At 34.9% G+C, this 26,141-nt stretch overlaps 2 protein-coding genes across 2 annotated transcripts; both read right to left on the bottom strand.

The window, feature by feature from the left end:
* Nucleotides 1-248: 248 nt before the first annotated feature.
* Nucleotides 249-3,562, bottom strand: LOC137949040 (uncharacterized). Its single transcript, XM_068795298.1, has 2 exons — nt 3,468-3,562; nt 249-1,288 (listed from the first exon to the last, which is right to left on the bottom strand). Exon 2 carries the CDS (start codon nt 1,238-1,240, stop codon nt 422-424), a length of 819 nt encoding a protein of 272 aa, XP_068651399.1. The 5' UTR covers nt 1,241-1,288; nt 3,468-3,562; the 3' UTR covers nt 249-421.
* Nucleotides 3,563-10,191: 6,629 nt separating this feature from the next.
* LOC137948854 (uncharacterized) lies at nt 10,192-25,075 on the bottom strand. The gene is made up of 26 exons (XM_068795038.1): nt 25,025-25,075; nt 24,666-24,943; nt 23,383-23,732; nt 22,473-22,590; nt 22,174-22,294; nt 21,697-21,777; nt 21,332-21,551; nt 20,965-21,034; nt 20,835-20,891; nt 20,521-20,589; nt 20,256-20,312; nt 19,983-20,090; nt 19,786-19,858; nt 17,546-17,589; nt 15,369-15,458; nt 14,656-14,837; nt 13,770-13,878; nt 13,538-13,636; nt 13,245-13,388; nt 12,961-13,122; nt 12,586-12,807; nt 12,169-12,368; nt 11,856-12,027; nt 11,413-11,595; nt 10,850-11,035; nt 10,192-10,765 (listed from the first exon to the last, which is right to left on the bottom strand). Exons 1-26 carry the CDS (start codon nt 25,032-25,034, stop codon nt 10,682-10,684), a joined length of 3,489 nt encoding a protein of 1,162 aa, XP_068651139.1. The 5' UTR covers nt 25,035-25,075; the 3' UTR covers nt 10,192-10,681.
* Between the last annotated feature and the right edge of the window lie 1,066 nt (nt 25,076-26,141).

Below are 26,141 nucleotides of genomic sequence, written 5' to 3' on the forward strand. Positions count from 1 at the left end.
AAATAATTAACCAATGTTAGTTAATTTAAACTATGAACCAAATTAACTAGTCAAACTTTAAAATTAAAAACTAGAATAAGTGTCAAGCTTATAATTAAAATTAGAAAATGAATAAAAATAAATTAAATATTAGATATAAATATAATACTAAATTCAAAAAATAGATATTATTAATTTCATGTTAGGGAATATATTGTGTATAAATATATCTACTATATATTTTATATACACATACCATGAGATAAAGAGTCCCTTGATAGCATTAACCATAATCCATGCAAATTATACAGAGCCTTCACTTTCAGATGGAAAACTTGCAGCAACTGGACATGGAACTGGCCCAAGGCATCAACAAAATTCTATGTGATCCTTCTCAGGAGATACTCAATTCAGTTATGTTTGAACTTGTGTAATCAGCCACCTAACAATCTGTCAATAGGTGTTCTAACTCCTGAAACTCATCTGCTCCTTGTTTAGGAAAAAATCCAGTTTTCTGATAAAGTCTCTCCTTTTCAGCAATCCACTCTTCTGAGATTTTCTCAACAGCATCCCCAACAAGTTTGCCATTTTGAGCTATATGTTCTATATCTTCGACTCCAACTATTGAACTAGCCTCCTTTATAGCTGATTTCTTTGCTTCTGCATATTCCGAAGAAATTTGCTTGAGCCCTTTCAAATCCAGCTCCTTGTTAAGATCCATGTGTAAATACTCCTCAATCTGGCTATTTGCCAGTAACTTATCATAAGCAACTCTCACTCTAGCATTAAGCAGCTCTGTGACCTCACTGACCCTCTCGTTCACACAACTACCCCCCAAATCAACATATCCAAATAGGAAACTATTTCTTTCAAGCATTCTTTTTACCACAGCAAGCGCAACTTTGGCATCATTTAGTTTTGCTTCAATAACAAGACTTTTGAGTAATTTCAGTTCCCGCAGAGACATATAAATCTTAAAAGGAGGCTTGAATGGCTGAGTTTCATAAAGACAGTAGAGGCAGTACAATCCCCCAAGCCTTTGTGATAAAGAAATGCTAGAAACCAAATGACCAATAGTATGGGCATATAAAGATTGCATAAAGAAGGCCAAGTTTCTCTTAGGACTAGACTCATAAATACACGTGAATTTATGAGAAAGCCAGATTTTTTTCATATCAGCAAAAGTTTTGAAACCATTCTCCATGAACTCATCAAGAAGCTTGTCAATATCCTGCTTGAATAGGGTGAGGTCCACTGCCATAATGCTATCAAGTTCCTATACTTTCTTAAGCGCTTACTCAGTTAATTCCTGCAGAACACAATTCACCAAGCATGTCAATGTTGGACCATGTTTTTGGGGCATTTGACAGAATATGTAAACTGACTCCCAAACAAAATGTTCAACTCACTCTAGTAATGCTTGGTCACAACTTCTCAAACCTAAAGAGAGTCAATCAGCGTACGAAAACATGTTCAATGACAGTTTTGTTCATCTACCAAAGTCTTCAACAATCAAATAAAAAACATTAAAGAAACATTACAGAGTCATTTCCTTTTTCTTCGAGTGAGTTATAAAATAAACGATTTTTAAAGAATCTTAGCTCAACAAATATCACAATAAAAACTGACCTTAACCCAATTCGGCCAGCAAATTTCAATCAAAAGCAAGATTAAGATGGGACATCAAGCGTGAAATTACTTTTAATTCAATTGAGTGTTTTCTTAGTCCCAGATCAACTTTTTTTTTAGGAAAATGTGTAAACCTAGATCAACTCAAAATGCAGAATTTGAAAAGAGTCAGCTCATTTGATTATGTTCACTTAATATACCAATGTTTTTTTGTACTCAATACATCCTTATTGCAGCACCAGCAGGTTGCTATCGCATGATCAAGACAATATGCATAACACTGGTAGACCTAAGGAACTGCAAAACCCAAGATGTTAACAAGATGTACGATGTCTTGGTTTCAGAATGTAGAAACGTTTTAGAAAGTACAAATTGGTCTAAAAGTAAATTAAATGTCTGACACCTTGACTAATTATGGCACCTGGATAAAGTCATGCCTAGCCTCTAGGTAACCTTATTTTTAAAGGTGTTTACATGAACACAACACCCCAAACTATGGTGAGACTTTAACCAGAGACCATGGAATAGAGATGCCACCATGTGGTCATTTAGTTAGAGGGCCGATCTAATAGATGACAGAGAAGCTTTAAAAAGCAGGAAAATGTCCATCCGAGAAGTTGAGGAAACCAAAAAAACTGAAAGATCTTACCTTCTGGTTTTTCTAATGAAGATATAAGATCAATTGGTTTCTTTGTTTTTTTCCTGAGGCATGACTGTGGTAAATGCTGACCTCCAGATTCCATTAATTATTGTTAGTCACACCTAAAGACAGTAAGTAGTACTTACTCTGAAGAACCAGAAAACTAATGGCTTTTTCAATAGTTCACAATGATAAAAAACAGTTCTAAGAAGCTAAATAATGCTACCATCCAGATAACAAGACTAGCCAACCCAGCCATCCTACGTGTAATCTCTATTCATATCAAGTTTATGATAATTCTTTAGTAGGTACAAAGTAGCAGTGGAAGATAGGGAGGGGAAGATGGCAAAAGAGGGCTAGACAGGCTTGATTTAATTGATCCTATGTGCTCCATGAGAAATTTATTATCTATATGGGGACAATGATGTGTTTTAGAGAAAATTTGGAGTTCCACTCCACAAGGCAGTGACTCTGTAATTTAGAACATAAATATATGATGGAGATAACAAACAAACAAGTCCTCGATCAAAACCTGCTTATACCTACATATACAGCATGAGATGCAAGTACACACTTCAGATAGATCAAATTAATTTCTCCATGTATCTTAAGGGGATAATATGGCTATTGGAGAAACAGAAGCAAGACCAATGATGAACAGTAACCCTTGCAAACCAAAAAAAATTAAAAAATAGAAGTGCAATGTGTGTCGTGTCAAACACGAATATAACCATCTGTTGCAATCTAAACTCATATGCTGTGGGAGAGTGAACATGAAAAGGCTACAAAGGTCCCAAAGACAACTCCTCGAGGGCCGCTGCTAGCAGCAATATTTCGTATGTTAAATAGAGGAGTCTCTAGCAGTCTAGCTAAACCTCACCAAGGATTGTCCCCTTCGGGAATTATTCTTGTCTAGACCCACTTATCATAGAATCTTTATTCTCCGGTGGCAGGTCTTGGTGATCTTAGTAGATTTTGGTTGCTAACGGAAGTTGATGCTGAATGAGGTTCTAAAAGAATACATCAGTAAGGGGAGGAAACTAGAGATTACCCAGTTATGCTTCTCATGGAGAAGATCATCTGAGCAAGAAGAACACACATAGGCCAGACCAACGCAAATAATAAGAACGAGACAAGAATAACAAAAGTATACTATCAGGAGAATTAGATAGCAGCAGGAGCAACAGTGGCGGGGTCAGAGCGAGAGCGAGAGACTGACCTTGCAGCGGCGGCCGAGAATGATCGAATGAGCAAGAGAGCGTTGTTGGGGATGTTGGAGGACGGGTGAAATTTCTTCGCGGGACTTGCAGGGACGACGCTGGCAAAACTGAGGTTTTTCTTCAGCTCGCAACCTTGGTTGTCAATTTCCCGATCCACGGATACGTATCCGTTTCAATAGTTTGATACATGTAGGATTCTATTTACCAATAACGAGACCCGTTTTCATAAGTTTGCATAAGTTTCCATCTATTTGCATACTTTAACATATGAAGTTCTCATGCAATTACATACATATGTATATAAGTATATAAATTAGATCATATTTAATCATAAACATACTTTTAATAATTATTAATATGTTAATTATGATGTAATAATATTTTTAATAATTTAGATAAATTAACTAAAATCAAAAGTCATTAAGTTTTCCCTTAGTTTTTTTTATATTTGAAGTTTTTATAATTTATCCCCATTACATTTCTTTCTATTTTCCACTATATATTTCCAAATCCATAGAGACCGATATTTTATGTTTCTCTGATTTATACAACTTTACTCAAAAGTCACAAGTGTAAGATCAAGAGTTGACATTGAGAGAAAGAAAATATTAATCGGTTTTACTCAAACCCGACATGTTTCTTAACGAGTATTCATTAAGAGGCTTAATGGATAGTTGTTAAGAAACAGGTTTGATAGTAGATTTCGCTTAACAAATCGAGCTTCAAGCCGTTGACAGTTGTAGTTGAGGATGCACCCTAGAAGGGCATTCATGTAAATTTTGGGCTATTATTGTTTTCTATAGCCTATGAAGTGGTATTGTTGTACAAAAATTGTAACTTAAGAGGAGATATCCAACCCAAACCATGAAATTTTATGTGTTGTTTTCTTTCTCAATTTTTCTAAGCATAGCAGGTATCAAAGCTAAAAGAGGAGTGATTTATGTGCTCAAAGATTTTGGGATACAACTTGATTCACATAGGTTCATATGAGGTTTAGAGGTTAGAAGAGATTACAAGTTCTTTTGTTTGGTGCGATTTCGATATATTTTTGTCTAATTAGAGTTGATGATGGATTAGAGTTTTCTGTAGGATGATGACATTGGGCCAAACGACTTTGATCATGTGAAATAACCAATCAACTCAATCTTGTGAGATATAGTCATCCAGTTCACTTGATAATTGATAAGTAGCCAGTTGACCAAATCTTCCCACTATGAGCCAAACTAATCCTTCCAACAATAGATTGACCTTCCCAATATTTTATAGGTCAACCTGATCCTTCTTGCAAACAGTTGATCTTCTAACTTTTAAATCATAAGGTTGACCCAATACATTATTGGTCAACTTGATTCTGTTAGGTCATAAAAGGATAAACCTAAAAAAAGGACAGAGGGCATTGAATTAATTTATCAAGATTAATGGCTAATTTTAATTTTCAATTCTAATTTAAATAATCCAACACACAAATATAAGAATTTGACACAAAAACGTGTAAACCAAAAATGTTCAAGGATTTATAGTGGTTCACAAGTCAAACTTAGGTTACTAATCGACTGTTAAGGTATTTATACTTCAAAATTAATTCATTATATTCAATAGCCTAAGGACATTCATATAAAAAACCTCTATGGTCTAAATTACAATATATGCCCATACCTGGGTTGTCAGCTTCATCCTTGCAATGTCTTGTTGTGGAGCTCACGGGGGTGTAGACATTTTTTTTGTCATCTATGTTATACTTTCTATGTAGTTCTCTAATGTATTTGGTTTGAAAAAATATAAATTTTTTCATTGACTTTTTTAATTTATGATCCCATGAAGAAATTTAATTCCCCCCATCATGCTCCTCTCATTTTTCACTATAGCTAAAAAAGTTGTTACAAAGTGAATTGGTAAACCAAATACTATGTCATTAACAAAGATTTTTACAACTAGGCCTCCCTATTCTTGATAAATAGTGTAGTATCTAGTTTTCTCCTTGAGAATCCATTGCAACAACTCAATCTATGGTATCATGCCCAAGGAGCTTGTTTTTACCAAGGCCTTTTTGCGCTTGTATACATGATTTGGTTTTGAACTAGCTTCATAACTCAAGGGATTGGGTAATATAAACTTCTTCTTCAATAAGTCCATTGAAGAATGTTGACTTCATATCTTTGAAATAAGGTGAAATCCTTAAAACATACAAACACTAGGAGGATTCTAATAGCTTCCAGCTTAGTTACCGAAGCAAAAGTCTCATCATAGTCTCTATGCTCCTCTTGAGGTATCTTTGGGCAACTAATCTAGCATTTTTTTTTTCAAACAGAGTTGCCCTTCTCATCTAATTTGTTTCTAAACACCTATTTTGTGCCAGACACTCGACCCTTGGGGGGACAAACTAAGTCCCATAAATTGCTCCAAGTAATAGGTTTCACTCCTCTTGGATTGCATCAGTCCAATTGAGGTATTTAAGGGCCTATTTTTTCTTTTTGGGTTCTATTGTGTACCAAGGTTTCTCCAACTATGTCTTCCAATTGGTGTCTTTTTTTTACTCGTTGACCAAGATCTTCTATTAGTTGCTCTTCAGGGTGGGCAGCTTTGTATTTCCAAGCTTTAGAAAGGTTATCTAGCCTTGTGGATGGCTCGAGCTGGTCTTTTCTAACATCTTCACTTCTTTTCTAACATCTTCACTATATTTGTGCAACTAAACTCTTCATTCTAAGTATACACATGTTTAAAAGAGTAAATTAGATTTATATGCCATTTGGCATTCATTTTGCTCAAACCAAACCTTATAACCCTTGTCACATTATCTTATGCTCAAGATAATATAGTTGAGACCTTCAATAAAAAAAGCAAGTATAATGACTTGGGGGAGCTAGCCCTCCCAAGACTTTGATTTGATCTTCCCATTCCAATCTTTATCATGCTTCCATCTTGGGACTCAAGGTGGGTAAACAAGGTCTTGTCCTTGGTCATATGCCTTGCATACTCACTTTCTAGAAACCATGTTCATCATCTCCATAGTTGTTGAGGCACATCTCTTTTGCTTTCTTGGCCTACATCACAAAAAGTGTATTGGAACTTTTTTGGTTTGGTACCCTTTTGTTGGGTCGTTTAAAGTTAATTTGGTTTTTTTTGTTTTGTGACAAGCTAGGGCTTTGTGTCTTGGACAATTTATTTTTGTACCGACTATCAAAGTTGGCATGGCATTTGTTCTCACAACAAAAACAAGTGATAGGCTTACCTTTAGGGAAGCTCCTCCTATTCTTTTTGGTTGTTTTGGTGATTTGAGGAGCACTTGTGCTCTTGGGCACTTTTGCACCTTTCTTTGAAGTGCATGCTTCCTCAAAGAAGTGGTTCTTTCCCTTTGAGTTTGTTGAGGATTCAATTGTAAACATATGTATCTTACTTATTCTTTCTCCCTATCCATTAGAAGCTTTAGTTATTTTATTCATAGACAAGGTTATTATTGTTATTATGTATTTTTTTAACTTATATAAATAATGGAAAGGAGAGGGCTCGACCTAATTGAGCCTCTTCTCTCTTTTGTCTCATCTTTTTCTCTTCCTTCTCTCACATGTTCTACTCTTAAGGCCTTTCTCTTCTCCTCATCTTCTTTCTTCTTTGTTCTTCTCCTCTTAAGCATTTTTTCTTCTTCCTTTTCTCCTCCTTCTAAGTAAGTTTAGATATGGTTTGGTCCTGAAATTTAACATGGTATCAAAGCAAGAGTTCTAAGACCAATTTTTTTATGCTGAATTTAATCAAAAACTGCTATATGAAGGCTTGCATGAAGGTTGAGAGAGGAAGTTTTGAATCAATCAAATAAGTAGACCATATTGAATTTTTTTTCTTCATTCTTCCTTGTTCCCAGCACCATAACTCCAACCTTCAAGCTTCTCTTTACATGTACTGCATAAGCATAAAAAAAGTGTTGTCCCTCTTCATGCACGTCAAAAACCAAGTTTTTGAAGTATTCGAATTTTTGCCTTCATTAACCCTCAATTGTAGTAGTTTAATTCAGAAAATTTGGATGAATTATCCCTTGAATTCATGTGTCAATCTACCTTGTTGATTGTGGGTTAAATTTCATTTAATTCATGTTTGAATCCACCTTGTTGACTGTGGGTTAAATCTGGAATTTTTTCTTCAAACCCTAAATTAGGGTTTGATGAAATTTTAGTGAAATCTCTCCAATAGTAAAGAGTAATTGTTGTGTTTTTTTTTTAAGAATGATTTTTATCAAAATTGTTTTGGCAGTTCCTTCTCAATCACCTCAAGTTTTACATCCTTGTGCATGAAAAGTCATTATCTACCCATCTGTCCTAGTTGAGGTGGTTGTGCATATATAGAATTTTACACCGGCCTTTAATCTGAATTCAAGTTTCTAAGTGTAATCACTAATGTTGGCTGTTCGTTTACTTTAATAATTCATATTCAATTAGGAGTTCCTCCTTATTTCCTGGTCTTATAGTGCTTGTGGAGTTGTTTCAATATGACTGAGAATATACTTGGTTCTCATAATGACCTAGGAAAACATGATCTCCTCAAATCAGTACCATTCTTCTTAAGGGGTTGTCAAACTATCTTTTATGATCTCAATCCGTTAAAATTTTCAATCGCCCAAGACCTAGTTGATCACCTCTCTAAACCACCTCTTTCAATGATGAAGAGACCCAATCACAAGAAGTCGTTAAAGGAAGACACATTAATAATTAACAAGATGATTAATGATATGGAGGAATCAGTGGTTAATAATGTCTTTCATCTAGAAACTGTCAAACTCATAGGGATACATGTAAAAAACTTTATTCTAGTTTTTACAGCCTTTAGAGGCTTTATTATAATTTTTAGGCCATGTACAATACCAAACATGAAGATGAGCTCAATGAATATTTTGCTCAATTAAGAGATTTTTTGCAAGAGTGGAAACTAGTTTAGCCTTATTCCACTGATATTGTCATCTAGGAGAAGTAAAGAGAAGACTTGGTTGGGGCAATTTGCCTTGCCAATTTACAATCCTACCTTGTTGTAACCTATACTTAGATTTTCAGCTCAACTACAAACCTACTTAGATTTTCAGCTCATCTACAAACCCTTCCTTTGATTTCATTTGTACCGCTTCGAAATTCTAGCTAAGGTGTCCAAGCCACAACTTGGAACTTCAAAGACATCAACCATAGTTACTCAAGGTTGAGAACAAGGTTTTTCTAGCCAGGTCATGGTAGAGATAGCTGTAGAAATAGCAATAACAATGGCAGAGGCAGAGGCCAAAATTCCATCAAGTCTAGCAATAGGATTTGTTCTTACTATGGACTAAATGATCATGTTATTGAAAGACGTTGGAGACAACATAGAAAACCAGTTACTGTTAATCAAAACTATAGTTGCATTTGAACAAAAGAAACAAGGAATCATACAACAGATATCATGTGTTTATACTCCTCAACAAAACAGAGTTGTATAAAGAAAGAATACACATATTTTAGAGGTTGCTCGAATATTTTTGTAATCTATGAATGTTTCATAGTTCTACTAGCCCTATGCAATAATTACAATAAGTTATCTTATTAATTGAATGCCTTCTAGTATACTTGGTAACAAAACCTCTTTGCCTCTCTATTTCCTTTTCACCAATTGTTCCCTCTTCCAGTTAGAGTATTCGTTTTGTGTAGGTTTTGTCCATAACTTATTTCCTAGAAGAAAATTTGATCCAAAGGCCTCGAAGTGCATCTCTCTTGGATGCTCCAAAAATCAAAAGGGTTGTCTTTGATATAAGCCTTTATTACACAAAATATGCATGCCATTAGATATTACATTTTTTGAAGAACAATCCTAATATTCATATGTAACTTTTGGTCCTCTAGGGTTCACTTATCCAAGTATACCTAGACCACTTGTGTCACTAGACGAGCCACTATTTCAGCCACTAGAAGCATTATTATTTGAGCTTAGTTCTCCAAATGGCCAACCAATCACTTGTGCAGTCTCCTAATTTAGATGTAAGTCCTTCACCTGTTGTTGTAGGCCCTCTTATGATGATTGACCAATTTCCCTAAGGAAACCTACTTGTTCGTATTTTTAATCCAACTCCTCTACCTCTCATCCTATTAATCATTTTGTGTTCACTCATAGATTGTCATTAAAAAGTCAATTTATGCGCTAAAACAATCTACATGTGCCCCATATGATAATTTTTGAAAAGTTGTCCTTGGTTTTGGCTTCAAGAGATGTACTATGAATCATTCCATGCTTGTCAAACATACCACTAAGGAGACAGTTTTAGAATTTATGTTGATGATATAATACAAGCACTGATGAGAATGACATTCAACAAATAAAAGAAGGATTATTCAAGGTTTTTCAAATAAAGGACATTGGTCTTCAAAGTGCTTTGGTGGGATCAAGGTGCTGCAATCTCAACATGGCATTGTCTTATCACAAGGAAAATATGTTATAGACCTCCTAGCAAGAACATATATGCTTAGGGTGTAAACCCGTTGATACCCTAATGGGTAGCAATGCAATATTATGTGTTGGATCTAAGACATTATATAGATGTGGGAAATTTTAGCTGCTGGTTGGTAAGTTATTTGTCCCACTATGCTCAGGCTAACACTTCCTTTTCTATTAGTAGTTAGTCAATACATGCCCTCAAATCTCTCATTGACATATTTTAAAAACATATCCTTCACTATCTTAAGAACAATGCAAGCCAAGGATTGACATACAAATGCCATAAACATGTGAATATTAGAAGTTTTGCATATGCTAATTGAGTAAGTTCACCAGATGAAAGAAAGTCCACTTCTGTTATCTAGATGATGAACCAAGAAAGTTAAGTACAAAAGTTGAGTATTGTGCCATAGCTGTTGTAGTAAGCGAGATGATGTAGCAGAATTAAAACCAGTTTTACCCACACCTGATCATGTCTCTAAGTCAGTTTTAATAACATTGGATTTTAAAATAATTTTGTTATTATTCTAGTTATTTATTTATCACCCATTTACCATTCAATAAACAAGTAAATTAATTGATCGGGCTGTACCAAGCTCGACTCTTATCCATCAACAAATACTTATGCCTGTATGAGAATCTGCCAAGCCCCTTCAAATTCCCGACCGTCTGTACCTACAAAAGCCTGAACGATTGTATATTCTCTCCAAAGATTGATGATCACAGATTCTCATGATGTATGTTTTCTTCCAAAAGCAAGAGAGAAGCAAATGTGTCAGGACATGATTGTCCTTGAAACATTAATACCATATTGAATGAGTTCCATCTCGCTTTTGTAGCCCTTGATTTTGTCAATGTCCTGAAGCAGATAGACTTCAAATGAGTGATAATTAAAATTAAAAAAAAATGATGAATAGCCTGAATTTTGAAATGGAGGACTGACTTTTTGGGTCTCTGGTAAAATGAGTGTAGTAGTAGCTTGGCTCCAAAACTTCCATCCCACAAGGCCCCTCCCCTTCTGTTGTCCTGTAACTCTACTTCCTTCCATTAATGAGAGTACCTCCTCAAAGTGCTCATTCACAGAAGCAAACCATTGCAGCTCATCAAAAGATTCGTCTTGCCCTATAACCTGCAACAATGACACTACTGTAAATGTTAAAAATAAGTCCAAGGGTATTTTGGTCATTTCCTATATTTCCACATTAAAATTTTCTCTTATAATATGCCTATTAGATAAAGAATGTCTTATTTTATCTCTAGTTAAATTTTCATTTAATTTAGACATGTATTTTAGGAAATAAATTTTTATTCTCTTAAACACTGATGATAAAGAAGCTGGACGGGCCTTTTCTGGATCGGATTGTAAGGCAGCAAAACTGCTCCTCTTCCATAACTCTTTTTCCTCTTCTATTTTCTCTCCAAATCACATATTTTTCAGTAAAAATAAGTGCAAGTCATAATTAGAGCAGAATGTCTATATGAACAAAACAAGATGCAAAAGCCTACCTTGAGAACAAAAGCCATGCCCATCATGAAGCCGTCTTCAACAGCTACCTGTCTTCCCTCAGCCCGACCCATTCTCAACATCTTATCTTTAGAACTGACTTTAGAACCCATGAAACAGATTATGGCAAGTGGAACTAAAAAGAAAAAGTCCTTAAAGGGTGGATATTCATGGCTCTGAAGTTCCTACACAATGACCAGTTGCTCATGAATTACAGACTGGATAACAAGAATTTGCTTAAAAGAAACACCTGAAGACTACTTTCTTGTAAGTTAACATAAATTTAATGCTGAGGCAATTGTACCAATAGTCGCCTTTCAAGTTCTTCTATATATACCGTGATCAAACAAACATGCTGATGTACCTAGTGTAGAACTTGGATAGAGCCACAAATTGACCAGGGTAATTCTAAATGAAAACTTATTAGGAGATAAAACAAGCATACTTGTCTCAGTGCAGCTATAAGACTTGAGAAGCTATTTTTTTGTTCCTCTGGTTGGTGCTTATTCTCCATTGCTATGTCCATGATCCGTCCTGCCTTGATAGTTTCATCTGACAGGTCAAGCTTCTGGGAGTGTTCCATGAAGCTTTTAATATTAGTTGGTCTACATAAAAACCTGAACAATAAAACCACACAAGTTCGCCAGAACAAAAATATAAGGAACTATAAGATATTGCTAGTTGGGAAGAGTAATGCAATATAATCAAATGTCTCATCTTTCAATAAAACAGATTATTGGATTCAGTGAAATGCTTACCTACTTATGTTACTAGTGTGACGGAAACGGCCAGTGAATAGAGTCCTCAGAAACCCTAAAATGTTACCCATTTCAGTGACAACAGAGCACAGTTCTCCTAAGAAACTCAATTCATTTTCTGCAAAATGTGGTTTGCTTTTGGCTATGTTCGGTTCCTCTGTTTTGAGCAAAATATACTTGCTTATTGCTTCTCCATTCCTCTAGAAGAACACAAAAGGTCAGACAGTAGAACTGCTACGATGCTTATGGACAAAAAGGTATCTTCATATATTCCAGCAGATTAAAGAACTTTGAATTTTCTATCAGTTGGATAACATGTATTTATTCATCTATGTTCATGAATTTGAATTTTCTCATAGATATTAAGTATACTGTTTCACTTATCCTGATGGAGAAATGAAAAGAAAAGGGACGTACCTTCCTATCTTTGAACTCTTCAATTAAACGAGATTTGACAGAACTACCAACTAGAAGCTCAGATAGAGAAGCAAACTTCTGAATAACGAACTCAGATGCACAAGTGGTAGCAGTTGAAAATGCTCCTAGACCATAAGTGGCTACTGAAGAGGCAGCATGTTCCACACTGAAAATCCTCAAGGTCTTACGTGCTTGAACTTTAGAAATCTTCTCGACAAAACCCTGCAAACATTTTCCTGGCCTATTCATTAAATTCTTGACGAGAATAAGTAAATAGATAAAGAAAATTCTAACTTTTAAATATTTCACATCACAATTAGAGTTCCATCTGGGCTCAAAATTCATGTCAGTAAATTAAAGATGCAGAAGATTCACCTGATTATATATGTTATAAGAGTAACTGGTAGCAAACTTCTGTAAATTTTGTATAGTATCGATGAGATTGAGACTTTGATCGGGAGAATGCTCAGGAAGATGAATGTCATCTAATATTAGACCATATTTAAGTTCTGCCAGATGTCTCATTTCTGAATATATCTGCAAAAAACATATTATAGCCAAAGATAAAATTGCTTCGACTTTCAGAAGACAAACAAGGCCATTAGTTGTTCACAATAAATCCATTATTTTGTGATTAGAGTGTCAGCTGAAGACCTTACCTTCCAGTTATAAGAAGACATAGCAGTATGATCATAAAAGGCCCTATTTAAGTAGGTCTCAACATACAGTTTGATATCAATGGACTTAAATGGAAGCTGCAGAGGTTTCATCTGGAGGCACCACGACAGATTTCTCACACCAGTCTAATTGCAAATAGAACAAATTACCAAATTAGTATAGGACAATAATTGAAATGCAAAAAATTTCTTGTATATAAGATCAACAACTATGAACTTTTTTTTTTGAAATGAACAACTATGAACTTTAACTCAAACAAAATCAGAAAGAGAACCTTCGTCAGGTTTACATGCATGGATCCTTTTAAGTTTGCAGAATGGACATGAAGCCGGAGATCAGTCTCGATATCCTTACAAAGTGGAGACAATATTTCCTGTAATTTAAAGGCAACAAGCACCATTATGGCCCCTAAACATGAACAACATTTTATGGCAGGAGAAGAAAATTTCAGCCATGATTATCCAGTCAAAACAAAAAAACAAGAAAAATAGAGACATCTTACACACTTTCTTTACAGCATTCTCTATCTCCTCCTCATAAAACTGAAGGGTAAGTTTACCAACATTGGCCAACTTCATACGCCACAGCACATCACAGAACGCATTAAGGAGGTGCCTGAAAATCAGCAAACATCAAAAGACAATACTATTTCAAGACCACTCTCTGCACCATACTTCAGTGTAACAAGGTAAATTACTGATCCAACACTGTCTAGGTTGACCCGCTATAGACAACTCAAACTCTCTCATAAGCAGTTGTGAATGATGACCAATTCCAGTGAGAACTCAATGATAATCTCTTCTGTAAGGAGCTCGTATGAGAGCCCTCTCTTGAATCACTCTTGTGATTGTGTTGCTAGTATGGTTAGCAATTCTTCATCTTCGTCTGTAGATGACAAAGTTCAAGATGATGAATTGAAGATGGAGCTTGTTGTGATTGAAACTCGACATCAGCATATGGTTCAAGAATTATTGAGGAGGTGAGAGGAAGCCATAGAAGGTGCAAGAAAAAGGTGGATGCTTAAGAAGAAACTAACCACTGCTTAGATTTATACCTATTTTTTTGTTGTTTGCAAAAACAACCAATACTTTTTTGTTTGTTTTTTTTTATAATTTGCATAATGGCTAGTCATTTTGGGATGGGCCTTGGACCCACCTTAACACTCTTGGTGAATATTCGAATTCAAAAGGACTTTTTTCTACCTATAAATAGAATGATTGTGCTCAAAGAAGCTTGTGAACTCGTAGAAATCCAGATAGGCATTATGATAGGACAATCTGGATTGATTATATACTATGTAGGTCGCCTTGTTTACACCATGATAAGGTTTCAAGTTTTTAACATGATCTTCTAACAAAACAATGTAGCAAAAACGAGCTAGTGGTCCCTTACTGCAGCCAGGAGAATTTGTTCACATCTGAGTATATCATGGACAACCAAGTTCCAATCATCTCTGTTTTTCCAAACAAGAAGCTGCAGTCTGTGATCTCCTTGATCAAACTCTGATAATTGGTAATAATTTCTGCCTTGCACAATAGCTTTTTGATTTTCAAATGATTAATGGCCGGATGACCCTGTTTCACATAATAATGGTTAGAAGTTCTTCATACAAAACTATGGCTAACAAAAGAATCAATTCTCCCTTTTCTATTTTAGAGTTAATAATAAATGAAATAGTCAGAAGTAGTCATGAATCAGAAAGAAACTCTGAAAAACGTGTGAGACAACACTGTCCTAATCAAATGTCCCAATCACAACTGTTTAACTGGGTTGAACAAATGAATCAACCTGCTTTGCTTTAGAACAGAACAGCAACCTGGGTTGAACCAATACTTTGAACATGACAAGAAAAAAAGAATGCCCCAATTGTTGATCCAAACAATCTAGTTTAACCTGACTGAATGTTTTTGGCTTTTCGGAGAACTGTTTTGAAGGTTCCTAAGATCAATCAAGCATCCAGACATGCTACATAATATGTTAATTATAACTATTCTAACTACTTACAGAAGTTTCAGAAGCATCCTGAACAACAGACAGAATGATATGCCTCTTGTAGTAAAAGAGTTATGCCATAAGATTATAATTAGGAAGCTGTAACCACTTACAATACTTTCAATAGCATCATGAACAATGGAAAGAATGAGCTGCCTCTTATGGCTACAACCTCCTTGAAGCAATTCCAATGACAATGAAACCTACAGAAAGAATGAAATAAAGTTTACAAAATGAAGAAACAAAATCATATCTTCAAGACACTTCTAAAATTAAGCTCATTGGCATAGTTGTCTTGTCTAATCAATTTACAATCCCACTACAGGAGAAACAAAAAGGTGGTGATCTTGTCTAACTCTGCCCTACTGGCATGGTGGAATATTGAATTGACAGAGCCCATGACACAATACATCATATAATGGAGAGCTAGCTGAAGAATACTTAAGGGCATGAGTCCATCCTAGACCACCTGTATTTATGAAAGAAGAAAGAAGGAAGCTCAAATCAAAGAGAAAGAAGCTGAATTTAAAGATGGATGGCTTTCCAATTTTAAGCTCTTCTTAAAATAGAAAGTGCTTAATTGGAAAATCTATAAGTTGCAACTTCCTATCTCAATCTTGCATAGTTAGAAGTTTTAACTAAAGGATAAGTTTTTGTTTGATGGAAATCATCACTTAAATAACAATTTGTTGTTTTAGTTAAAGCTACAACTCATTTCAAACAAAAAAAGTTAAAGCTTCAATTAGAAAGTCTTTTGAAGTAGTAGTTTCTTGTGTTAAAATTGGGTCTTTGTTTCTAAATTAGTGACGCATAAGTTAGCAAGTCTATTAGTAGAAAATGATTCATGTTTTTTTTTTATTATTTCCTTAAATAGAACAAGATGTAGTAATTTGCATGCCTATGAGAGGGCTTAATATGACAAAGAAACAATCATTGCCTATTGAATGAAATTCTTGTTTTTGCTCATTATTGGATAAACTTATCCTCTGGTTTTATTCTCTGTTTGTTCGCTTTTTTAATAGCTGTAGAAACTCTACTTTCGATCCTTCAAGTTTTACCATCAAATATCTGGATTGTAATTTTCTGAATTGCTGCTGAAATATAGGTTACTCATACTCTAGAAGAAGTTTTTAACTTTAATCTTCCTTGAATCTAACCCAAAATGTGGTCCTAACTCTGCTATTAAAGCAGCACAGAGGTACAGATTCAAGGAATATTAAAGTTGAAAGTTTCCTCTAGAGTATGGGTAACCTTGATTTCAGCAACAATTTAAAAAACTAGAATCTAGATTCAAGATTAATGAGTAAAACTTGAAGGACAAAAAGTACAGTTTCCACGGTTATTAAGAAAGCAAATAGAGAATAAACAATAGGATAAGTTTATCTAGCGACGAACAAAAATTAGGATTTCATTCTATAGGCAAAAGATGGTTTCTTTGTTATATATTAAGCCGTATTGTAGGGATACAAATCAATAAAACAGAAAACTCCTTGTTGTCATTCTAGAAAATAGGCTCTAATTAGAATTTACCAAATTCTAGTTCTATTTGTTGAAAAATAAATTTAAAACAGGAATCAATTACCAAATTCTAGTTCTATTTGTTGAAAAAGAAATTTAAAACAGGAATCAATTCCTACTTTTGGACTTGCTAACTTAAGTTTCACTAATTTAGAAACAAATACTCAATCTTAGAACAAGAAACTACTACTTAAAAAGACTTTCTACTTGAGCTTCTACCTAAAACAAAAAGTTGCTATTTAAGCGATAGTTTTCACCAAACAGCATGTTACCCTTTAGTTACGACTTATAATTTCAACAAGATTGAGATAGGAATTTGCAGTTTATAAACTTTCCAATTTAGCATTTTCTATTTTAGGATCTTGAATTTATAAATAGAAAATTATCTATCTTTAAATTCAGCTTCCATTTCTTTTGATTGAGCCTCCTTTTTTATTTGAGTTTTCTTCTTCTTTCATAAATATGACTGATCTTAGGGTGATCTCATATCCTTAGATATTCCTCAGTTAAACTCTTCCACATTACGTTGTAGTCCATCAGCATATCACTATAAACTCTTCTCATACAAATAACTGACTCACATTGCAGTGAAACTCCATTGTCTTTGAATCACTGAAGCATTTCCAAATATAATTTTTTAAACTGTTTTGAAATATAAAAAGTGACAGAATGTTCTGAAAAGATTCACTAGCATAGTTTATTAATATATCACATTTGGTCATAAGGCTCTTATCAATAAGAGGATTTTTATGGATCACAGTCGATGCATTACCAATGAAAGAGAATCTTTTAGCCTTGCATCCACATCTTGACCACCTGCATACACAAGCAAAAGTTTGTTTTTGAGGAAGTGCCCAGCAAATATAAAATTTATGACACAAGATCAAGTGGAAAGGGAAAAGAAAAGTAAACTGAGGCAAGTTGGATGGAGAACCTTCAAAAATAGATTACACACTTACTGTGAACAAAAATAAAATGATAAGTTAGTTTTTACATGGTTTTCATTTTACACAGGCAAGCCATCTGAATATGATAGAATCAGCCCTTTGCATATCACCTGAGATATATCAGACTATAGAAACTATCTGAACACAGGAATACCAGTTCTCTGCTGATGGAGGAACAGCCCTAAATAGGTAAGTTACTAGCGATGCTTGCAAACTAGGACAAGCAAATTCACCTGAGATACGTCAGATTTTGGAAACACCAGTATGACTTATAACAGCAAATAAGAGTTGCCTGAGACCTTTATATTCACAACAAATTTCCTCACACCCAATACACAACCTGATTCTATTTAGCAAACCATGCTTCCATTTGAGTATAACCTTGTGACAGCACATGGCTGAATTGAGGAAGAAGAAAGTCATCCAAAACAAATGATGATGTATAAAGAAGAAAGAAGAAAAGGAAATAAGAATACTGAAAAACAACTTTTGTTATTTCTGGAAAGTTACAGTTTTAGGAAAGTTATTTATTTTAGTACTCTCTATATTTTTTATTTTTTTTGAAAAGGATGTGTATATATATAAACAAGAGAATTACAGAAATTACAAAGTATATAAGGAAAGTCAGCATGTTTACACTTTAGTAACTTCACAGTCCCAATTAGGAGAGTTTTCTTTATGAAAGTATTTGGTTAGCAAGTCTTCTTTATTATTAGTCAAATTAGAGAAGTTCCAACATTAGTGAGTCCATTATTAGTTTTATCCCTCTAATTAGCTGCTGGAATTCTTTCCCATCAACTGATCTCAATATAGAAAGTCACTGTTCAATTGTAATTGGATGTTTAATCATAGAAAATTTCTATTATGGTGCTACAATTTTGACAAGTTTTTGGATGTTTTAGAGTCTATACATAGGTGAATCTGCTGTAACTTTGAACAAGCTTTTGAAGATAAATACAAATTTTCTTTTAGTTGTTGAAGCAACTTTATTTCTCTTTCTTTGTGCTGAGAATAATCTCTCAGTGGTTTTGTTCTCATGTACTAGCAAGTACTAGTTATGAAAAACAACACTCAATATTTTCAAGTTCTTTTATTTGAACTTTAAAAACTAAGTATTCCCAAAGTTGAGAAGATAATAGCTGGGTTACTTATACTCCAGGTTCTTTTATTTGAACTTTAAAAACTAAGTATTCCCAAAGTTGAGAAGATAATAGCTGGGTTACTTATACTCCAGCTTTATCCCTCAACTTAGTGTTTTTTTTAATTCGGCGATGCTATCTTGTCAACTAGAAAATTAAGAAACGATAAACAGTCCATCGACTAACAGGTGTTAATCAGTCATATACGACAACATGGCTTTCCAAATCTCAGATTCAGATTAGAAATTAGGAGCAGCCACAGAACAGTTCAATATGCAAATTCATCACAGAGCATGTTTATGGACAATCAAAAGAGCTCCAGCTGGCCAGAGTGGAGGTATCCAAATGGAAAGATCAAGCTTGCCTACTCCGGTCCAGCCAGCCACTATGATTCAGCCAAAGCCAAGTTGTTAGCACTCCTCTCTGGGATTAAGTTATTCTCACAGCAATTCTCAGCTCCAGTGATATAGAAGGGGATTCAGCAAGAGTTATCAGCTCATTATAAAAGCTATCTCCACCCGCTGGAGACTAGGAAATATTTTTTATGAAATTTGTGAATATTAGCTCTCAATTCCAAGTAGTTTGGCAGCATATGTTAAGGGCTGGCAACAAGGTTTCAGACATTCTTGCAAAGGAATGTGTAAATCATAGTGATGCAGCAGTAGGAGAATCTGTCCCCTGCCTCCTGCAGCTGAGACTTTACCTCTCCCCACCGGTTGTACCATTCTTTATTATTTTCTAATATAGTTTCCATAAGTTTAAAAACCAATAGCAATCTCAAACCATAATATGACAAAAAGACAATTAATCAGGTGATTCATTTCAATACATTTTAGAGCAGACGAACATAGAGCAAGTAGGTAGTATAGATAGTTTGGAAGAGTAGCAGGCAAATATATGGAACTGACAGAAAAATAGAGACATACCATGAGCGAAAGAGCTCAAAAATCTAATCTTGCTTATTGGATTCCCTTTAGAAATTTCAGTCATTAGCTCAGCCTAGAAATACAAAACCAGTTTCACAACAAAATTCAGGTAAGGCAAGACGAAACAACAGATACATATCATTTCAAAAAAAAGAAAAAAAGAAACAACAGATACAGAGTTCAGCAGAGTTGATTACCTTAACAGGAAGAAGCAATTTTTCAATATCAGACTGGATAAAGTGCAGCATATGTGGAAGACTTAGGATGATATCTAACCCCTTGTTGAGGAAAGTGCTCTCTGCCACCTACAGCCCATAAAAGCCAAAGAATACAAACAGAAAGGATCATTGAGACATACAAACAAAAAACACATTTTTCCCCCCATCTTTTCTCAAGTGAAATGTGCACCCCACATTTCAAACACTGCACCTAGCAAATAACACCAGATTATAGAAAAAAATGTTTCTTACTTTTAATAAAACAACCATGTAACAAAGAGACTTCAATTTCTCTCTCCTGATCGGAACCTGTAAATGGTAGAAGTGAGTTCATCAACGTTCATTGAATAAGAGAGTCCACATGCACTAACTGTGGCTTGTAGAACCAAGACGTTGACAAGATTTTATGGTGAAAGCTTGCAGTAAAGTGCAAATTCACTGTTTGACAACAAATGAGCAGTAAAAAACAGTAAGGGATAAAAACAAGAAGATTGTGAAGCTGTGCTTCAACCCATACCTCCAACAGAGGATGTAGATCAAGCATAGAAATAACTATCTTCCGCATTTTATTCGCCAACAGTATTCCCTGCACTGGATTGGCAGGCAACCATAAATTCTCACCTAGTTAACCTAAAAAAAATAGACCAACAGCAGAAGTGCATCAAGAAAGAAGTATCATCATCATAATCAGAGTCTTCCACAGTGTTGGGATCAGCATAAAGCAAGAGGTACTACTTTAAGAATATGATATAGGACCGAACTCTAGTCAAATTTTATTTATTTTTTATAATAATGGGAAAAAGGGAAGGTTGGAACATTGCCACTTCATACCTGTAATATCTGATCTGCATGAAGTCTAAGGCAGGGTTCTACTCTTGATAGCTCTGTCTGAAACCACAATATTAATTCAGTACCCAAAACATAAGTGTCAACAATTCACTGGAAATCAAATTTTTATTACCAAGGGATGTATGGTTGATTGGAATGATGCTACCCAACTTGCCAAATCATCTCTTATTGAATCCGTATCCCTGTAGAAGAAATACAGACCAACTCTTAATACAACTCTCCACGATGCTGGTGAAGAGAACTAGCTTAGCTTTCGAATTTTTTCAAATCATATCATAGTACCAATGACCTTGATAGAGAAACAGTGATTATTAAAAAAAAATCCTTCCATAAAAAAAAAGAATTAAGAAAATAAATAACTAAACAATAAAAACAGATGCCTAAGAATATCACATTCTTATGGAAATAACTTAAAGCTACATTTAACAAAGTACTAGAATTTCTAATGAGTTTAAAATGAGAGAGAACTTTCAACTTACCTAGAAAGAACCTCATTTAAATGTATGAGATAGTTGCCCTTAATACTACCCCAGTCTCTAGCTGCTTCCGTAAAAGTAGACCATGATAAAAGTGATGGAGGAAAATGGTTTCTCAGTAATTCCAGAAGCATAAACCGAAGACCACCCTCTACATAGATAACTGGAACCAGTTGAAGCATCTCCTTTATGACCTTACCAACCCTTTTTTCTGGAACCTCGTCTGTTATTTCAATGGAAATAAATTCTCAGAAAGGAGTATCTAAATATCATTTGTATTATGTAATTATTGTCAAGAATCTTTAGTTTTTGTAAGTTCAGTGAGCATGCATATACACTTAGGGTGGAGTGGAATGAAAAAGACATACCCCAAGCATAGGCTCCAAACAAAACCAAAGCAAAATAATTTAGTATTTTCCTACGATCCGAGGGCATTTCCTTCCAAGTATCTGTATGCAAAAAATTAAATTTTATTATCATCAGATGTACCTATAATCAAGGAAGACAGCAGTTTTTTCCCAATCATAACTGATAGACACATCACTTATTGACAAATTAGAACTTATCTTTTGAACCAATTACAGACTTTCACCCCCATGCTTATCATCTTAAACCAGTCATAATCACATAAGGCATGTAGATTGGTTGATTTCCTAAGATATACTTAATGAAATATCAGATGTTGAAATTCAATTAAAAATTACAACTTATCGAAAGGGAAAATTTATCAAATTTTGGACATCCAACAAAAGGCTATTAATGATGTGATATAGACCACTATGTTCGACTTTAATTCATACTATGCTCTAACTTCCAAAGCCCAAGAATTTAAGCGGAATATTTACCCAGTCGGGAGATGATGTCAGACAAACCATCATGGCAACAAGAAGTACAGGCATCAAAGAACTTCCTGTTGCATTTAATCCTCTGCAATGTGTCTCTGAATGATGCCTCCTCAAACAAATGCTGGAATAAAGCAAATAGATGCATCAAATCTCTGAAAGAGACAGTGAATGAGACATGTGCATCAATATCCTCACATCAGTATGCTAAAAGGGTAACACTGATGCCAATCTAAACTAAAAGAATAAAATAATTGAAATTCGCGAAGAGATTTCAATCAACCTACAGTAACAAATCTTACCTGTAGCATGCCAACATTCAAAACTTTTTCCAGGTGACGGACCACTTCATCAAGACAATGTAAATCCTCAACCAAAATACCAAATTTGTCATTGTCCATTTTCACATCATTCAACATCCTACACGAAGGGTGGTTAGGAGATGTTCTGAAGAATGCTTAAACTCTCAATAATAGATGAAAAGTTGGCTTCCACAACTTATCAATATGGTCAGAAGACAAATTCAGACAGTAACCACCATGCAAAGTAAAATATGCAAAAGAAATCTTGACAGCATGCATATTGGCAGAGTAGTTCTAATGCAAGCCATATCTTATCTACTGCATTTGAAACACTTTGAGCATTTAACCATTTTATTACACATTACACCTTGCTGATTAGCTCTTGGTAAGTATAGTCTCTTATTTACCTGCAAAAACCTTTAGGATTCTATTTTTCTCTCTGGAGATTGTTAAAAATGATTGCTTGATTTTGAAATTAGTTGCTTGGTTTTGACAAGGGAGAAGACATATGAAGAGACAACATAGATGCATACATTCTCAAGAAGATCCAACATACATATGCTGTCTATAGAGTTGTTTTGACATATTATATACTAAGTTGTCCACTTCAAGGTGTTCCAGTGCATATGTTTCGACTTCTACATAAAGAAGTGCAGTAAAATTAAAGGTCCCGTACAGTTAGGCTTTAAGGAGGAAATACCAGATAAATTTCTTTCCATTCATCGGCAAGAATTATTCCTAGTTTTGACTGCAGATCAAGAGGTCAACTTTTAAAAAAGAAGAAGAAGAAGAAGAATCATTCCTAGTCTCATCATTTTGTTGAGAAATAATCAGTGAGACCTTTCTACCATCAAGCACACCTAAAACTCAAATCTATTTATATAAACTTAAAAAGAGATAAACAACATACCTTGAAAAAAGAGATAAGTAACCCTTAATATGATCATTTTGTCTGAAAATTTCGTCCAATATGAGACACAGAGCAAGACCATCACCTAAGGAAGTAAGTACTGTCCTGATTTTTAAATTCTTGAATGATTTGAAAGGTCTAACATTATTGTCTTGCAATGAGTAAATAGAATGTAGCTGCTGCAGCAAATTAACCAACACAATGCTCATTTGATGTGTAACCTCACACAGTTCCATGAATAATGACAGAGAATGACCAAATGCTTTCTGTGGTTCTCCTTCAAAAAGAATATCTTGTGAACTTGGTCGGTGGCTAAAAAGCAACAACTGCTTATATATATTTCTTGAGGCCTACAAGCATTTAGAAAAATTACCGTCAGCACTCACTGACATACGTCAAAAGTTGATGGGTGATAGTAATTAATATCAAAGAAAGCCAGTCAATACAATTCTAAAAGATCAATGTTGCAAAAATGTGAATATTGAAATGCATGTGGGCAAAACTAGTAAAGAAGAAATTGGGAAGACTGTATTACAAAAAACTAGGACTAGCACGGATAGATGAGAAAATATGTAAGAAGCATTTGATATAGTATGGGCATCTTTACAGCAGGTCTAGTGGTGCCACTAATGATTCAGTGAGGAAACTCATCAAGTTGATGAACCAACAAAAACAGAGAATGTCAAAAAAATATGGATGGAAGGGCTAAGAAAGACTTAGAAGAAGGGTAATTCAGTGAAAAAAATTAGCTAAGCAAAGTGGAGGAGAGTTCATGTCCTTGGATTTAACTTTGTTGGGAAAAGGCTACAATGCTGATGATTGATGACTTTTTTTAAAACAAATTCAAAGTCATAAGAATGACGATTAATGTGGCACCTGAAATTGATTCTAAAAGATTCTATAATTTCTGTAGTTAACCACTGGTTGCTATTAAATGGGCACTATGTCACTATCATTGTGAACCCTGTTGCCAAACCACTAAGTCATCTATGACTTGAGTTGGTGGATGATCTATATTAAAGCTAAAAACCAAACTATGGTGAAGACTGTTTGCGCTGGAATTTCACTCTATTTGCTAACTAAACTCAGCTTTCATAATCTTAAATAGACTCCGTTTGTGCATATCCAAGCAAAGTACAACATAAAACAAAATTATCGCAATAGTTCCAGCTCCAAAGAGTATGGTAAATTAGAAAGCCGCATAGGTCATCAATCAAACATGATCCAACACGATCGATCAATAGTCTAAGCAAATAAGTAAGAAAGTAAATGACGGTCCATACGTGACGGCTGAGCCTTGATATCTCAATGCAGTCAAATGAGAGTACGGTGATGAATTTAGACATGGCAACATTTTCCGATCCAATAAGCGTCAAAACGTCCGAGTGTTCGAATGGCTCAATCGAAACACAAACAGGATCAGAATTCAAGCTGGAGCTGTCGTATTCATAGGAAGACGAGTACGATCCATGGTGCAGATTTCTCAAAAGGTTATGGCTTTTGCCGCGCCACGTATCCACGAGTCTTCGGAGCTTCTCTTGCTGTTCTTCAAGAGCAGTCACTGCAAAAGAAATAAATTACGGCATCATGAGAAAATCTGGGAGTTCTTCACAGGCGTACATGAGAGAAACTGAAAACTCACCTGAAGCCATCGATCAGTGCAGAAGCTTTGCATTTCTGAAGGATACCTGTTCCTTGAGTGGGTTCGACAGTGCTTTTGAGCCGTAGCTTAAAACGCCACGGGATTGATGGCAGCGTGCCGGTTCGGGTTGGTTTTTAAAACCCAAACCCGCCCCTGTAACCTAGCCCAACAGCCTTGTGGCCGCTGTGCCCTGCCTGTAATCCCAATTACACGATTTCCAATCTCCCAAGAGATTCAATACAAATGACTAGATTTCGGCTTAAGCCAAACACACCCTTTCTAGATTCCTGGTTCTAGAAACCAATTCCTCTAGCTTTCTAGGCACTAGAGAACCTATAAAAGAAGAAATGAAAATACAAAATTAAAATAAAAACTTACTATTTCTTCTTAATATGAGAGAACACTTCTCCAAATGAAAACCAAGCTTCTAAATGTTTAAACATGAATGATTAAAGTGAAGGAGCTCGATGGAACTAAATATGCTTTGGAAATTTTGAGAGATGTAGAAAGATTTGAGAAAATCAAGGTTTTTTTCTCTCAAAGAAGGTAAAAATGGAACTTTGATTGTGAAATTAATTTTGCAAAGTTTGGGTATGCAAGTGAAAGCTCAACTCTTATTCTTCAAGATGTTTGGAGAAGTATTTATAACTCAATATTTCCCATAAGTATTTATAGATCAATATGTTACCGTTAGTCCAAAAAAGTTAAGTTGATCGATCATTGCTAGTGGTAGATCGATCAATCAAGATTCCATTTGGTTGTGCAATACAAGTATGATCGATTAGTGTATTTTCATTTTATCGACCATGCTTGAAGTCCCTATCTGGGAAGGTTTTAACTCATCGATCAATCTGGAGGGATGATCGATCATTCTATGTTAATTTTGCTTGTCTGGACAACTATGATTAGCTAATCTCTATGTGATGATCGATCATGCACTATAGCATGAAATAGCCTTGTTTTGGATGATCGATAATTGGTATAGGTCAATCGATCACTCCAGTACCAGTTCAACTAATTGACTTTTAAACTATGGGAATGAATTACTCAAAGTGCTCGAATATTTTTTTAAAGATGTCTATGATATTTTAAAACATGTATGAAAACAAAGTACGTC

This window comes from Aristolochia californica, unplaced genomic scaffold (assembly GCF_029961685.1).
Source record: "Aristolochia californica isolate CCGP_79_NKW_82.1479 unplaced genomic scaffold, dmAriCali1.0.hap1 SCAF_13, whole genome shotgun sequence".
NCBI lineage: Eukaryota > Viridiplantae > Streptophyta > Magnoliopsida > Piperales > Aristolochiaceae > Aristolochia > Aristolochia californica.

Excerpts from the sequence above, each read along its gene's own strand:
- LOC137949040 (XM_068795298.1), bottom strand. The coding sequence starts at position 1,240 with ATGGCAGTGGACCTCACCCTATTCAAGCAGGATATTGACAAGCTTCTT.
- LOC137948854 (XM_068795038.1), bottom strand. Across the intron at positions 14,838-15,368 it reads ATGATGCTATTGAAAGTATT|GGTCATCCGGCCATTAATCA; the intron begins GTAAGTGGTTAC and ends TATGTGAAACAG. Across the intron at positions 13,389-13,537 it reads TGCATGTAAACCTGACGAAG|ACTGGTGTGAGAAATCTGTC; the intron begins GTTCTCTTTCTG and ends ATTTGCAATTAG.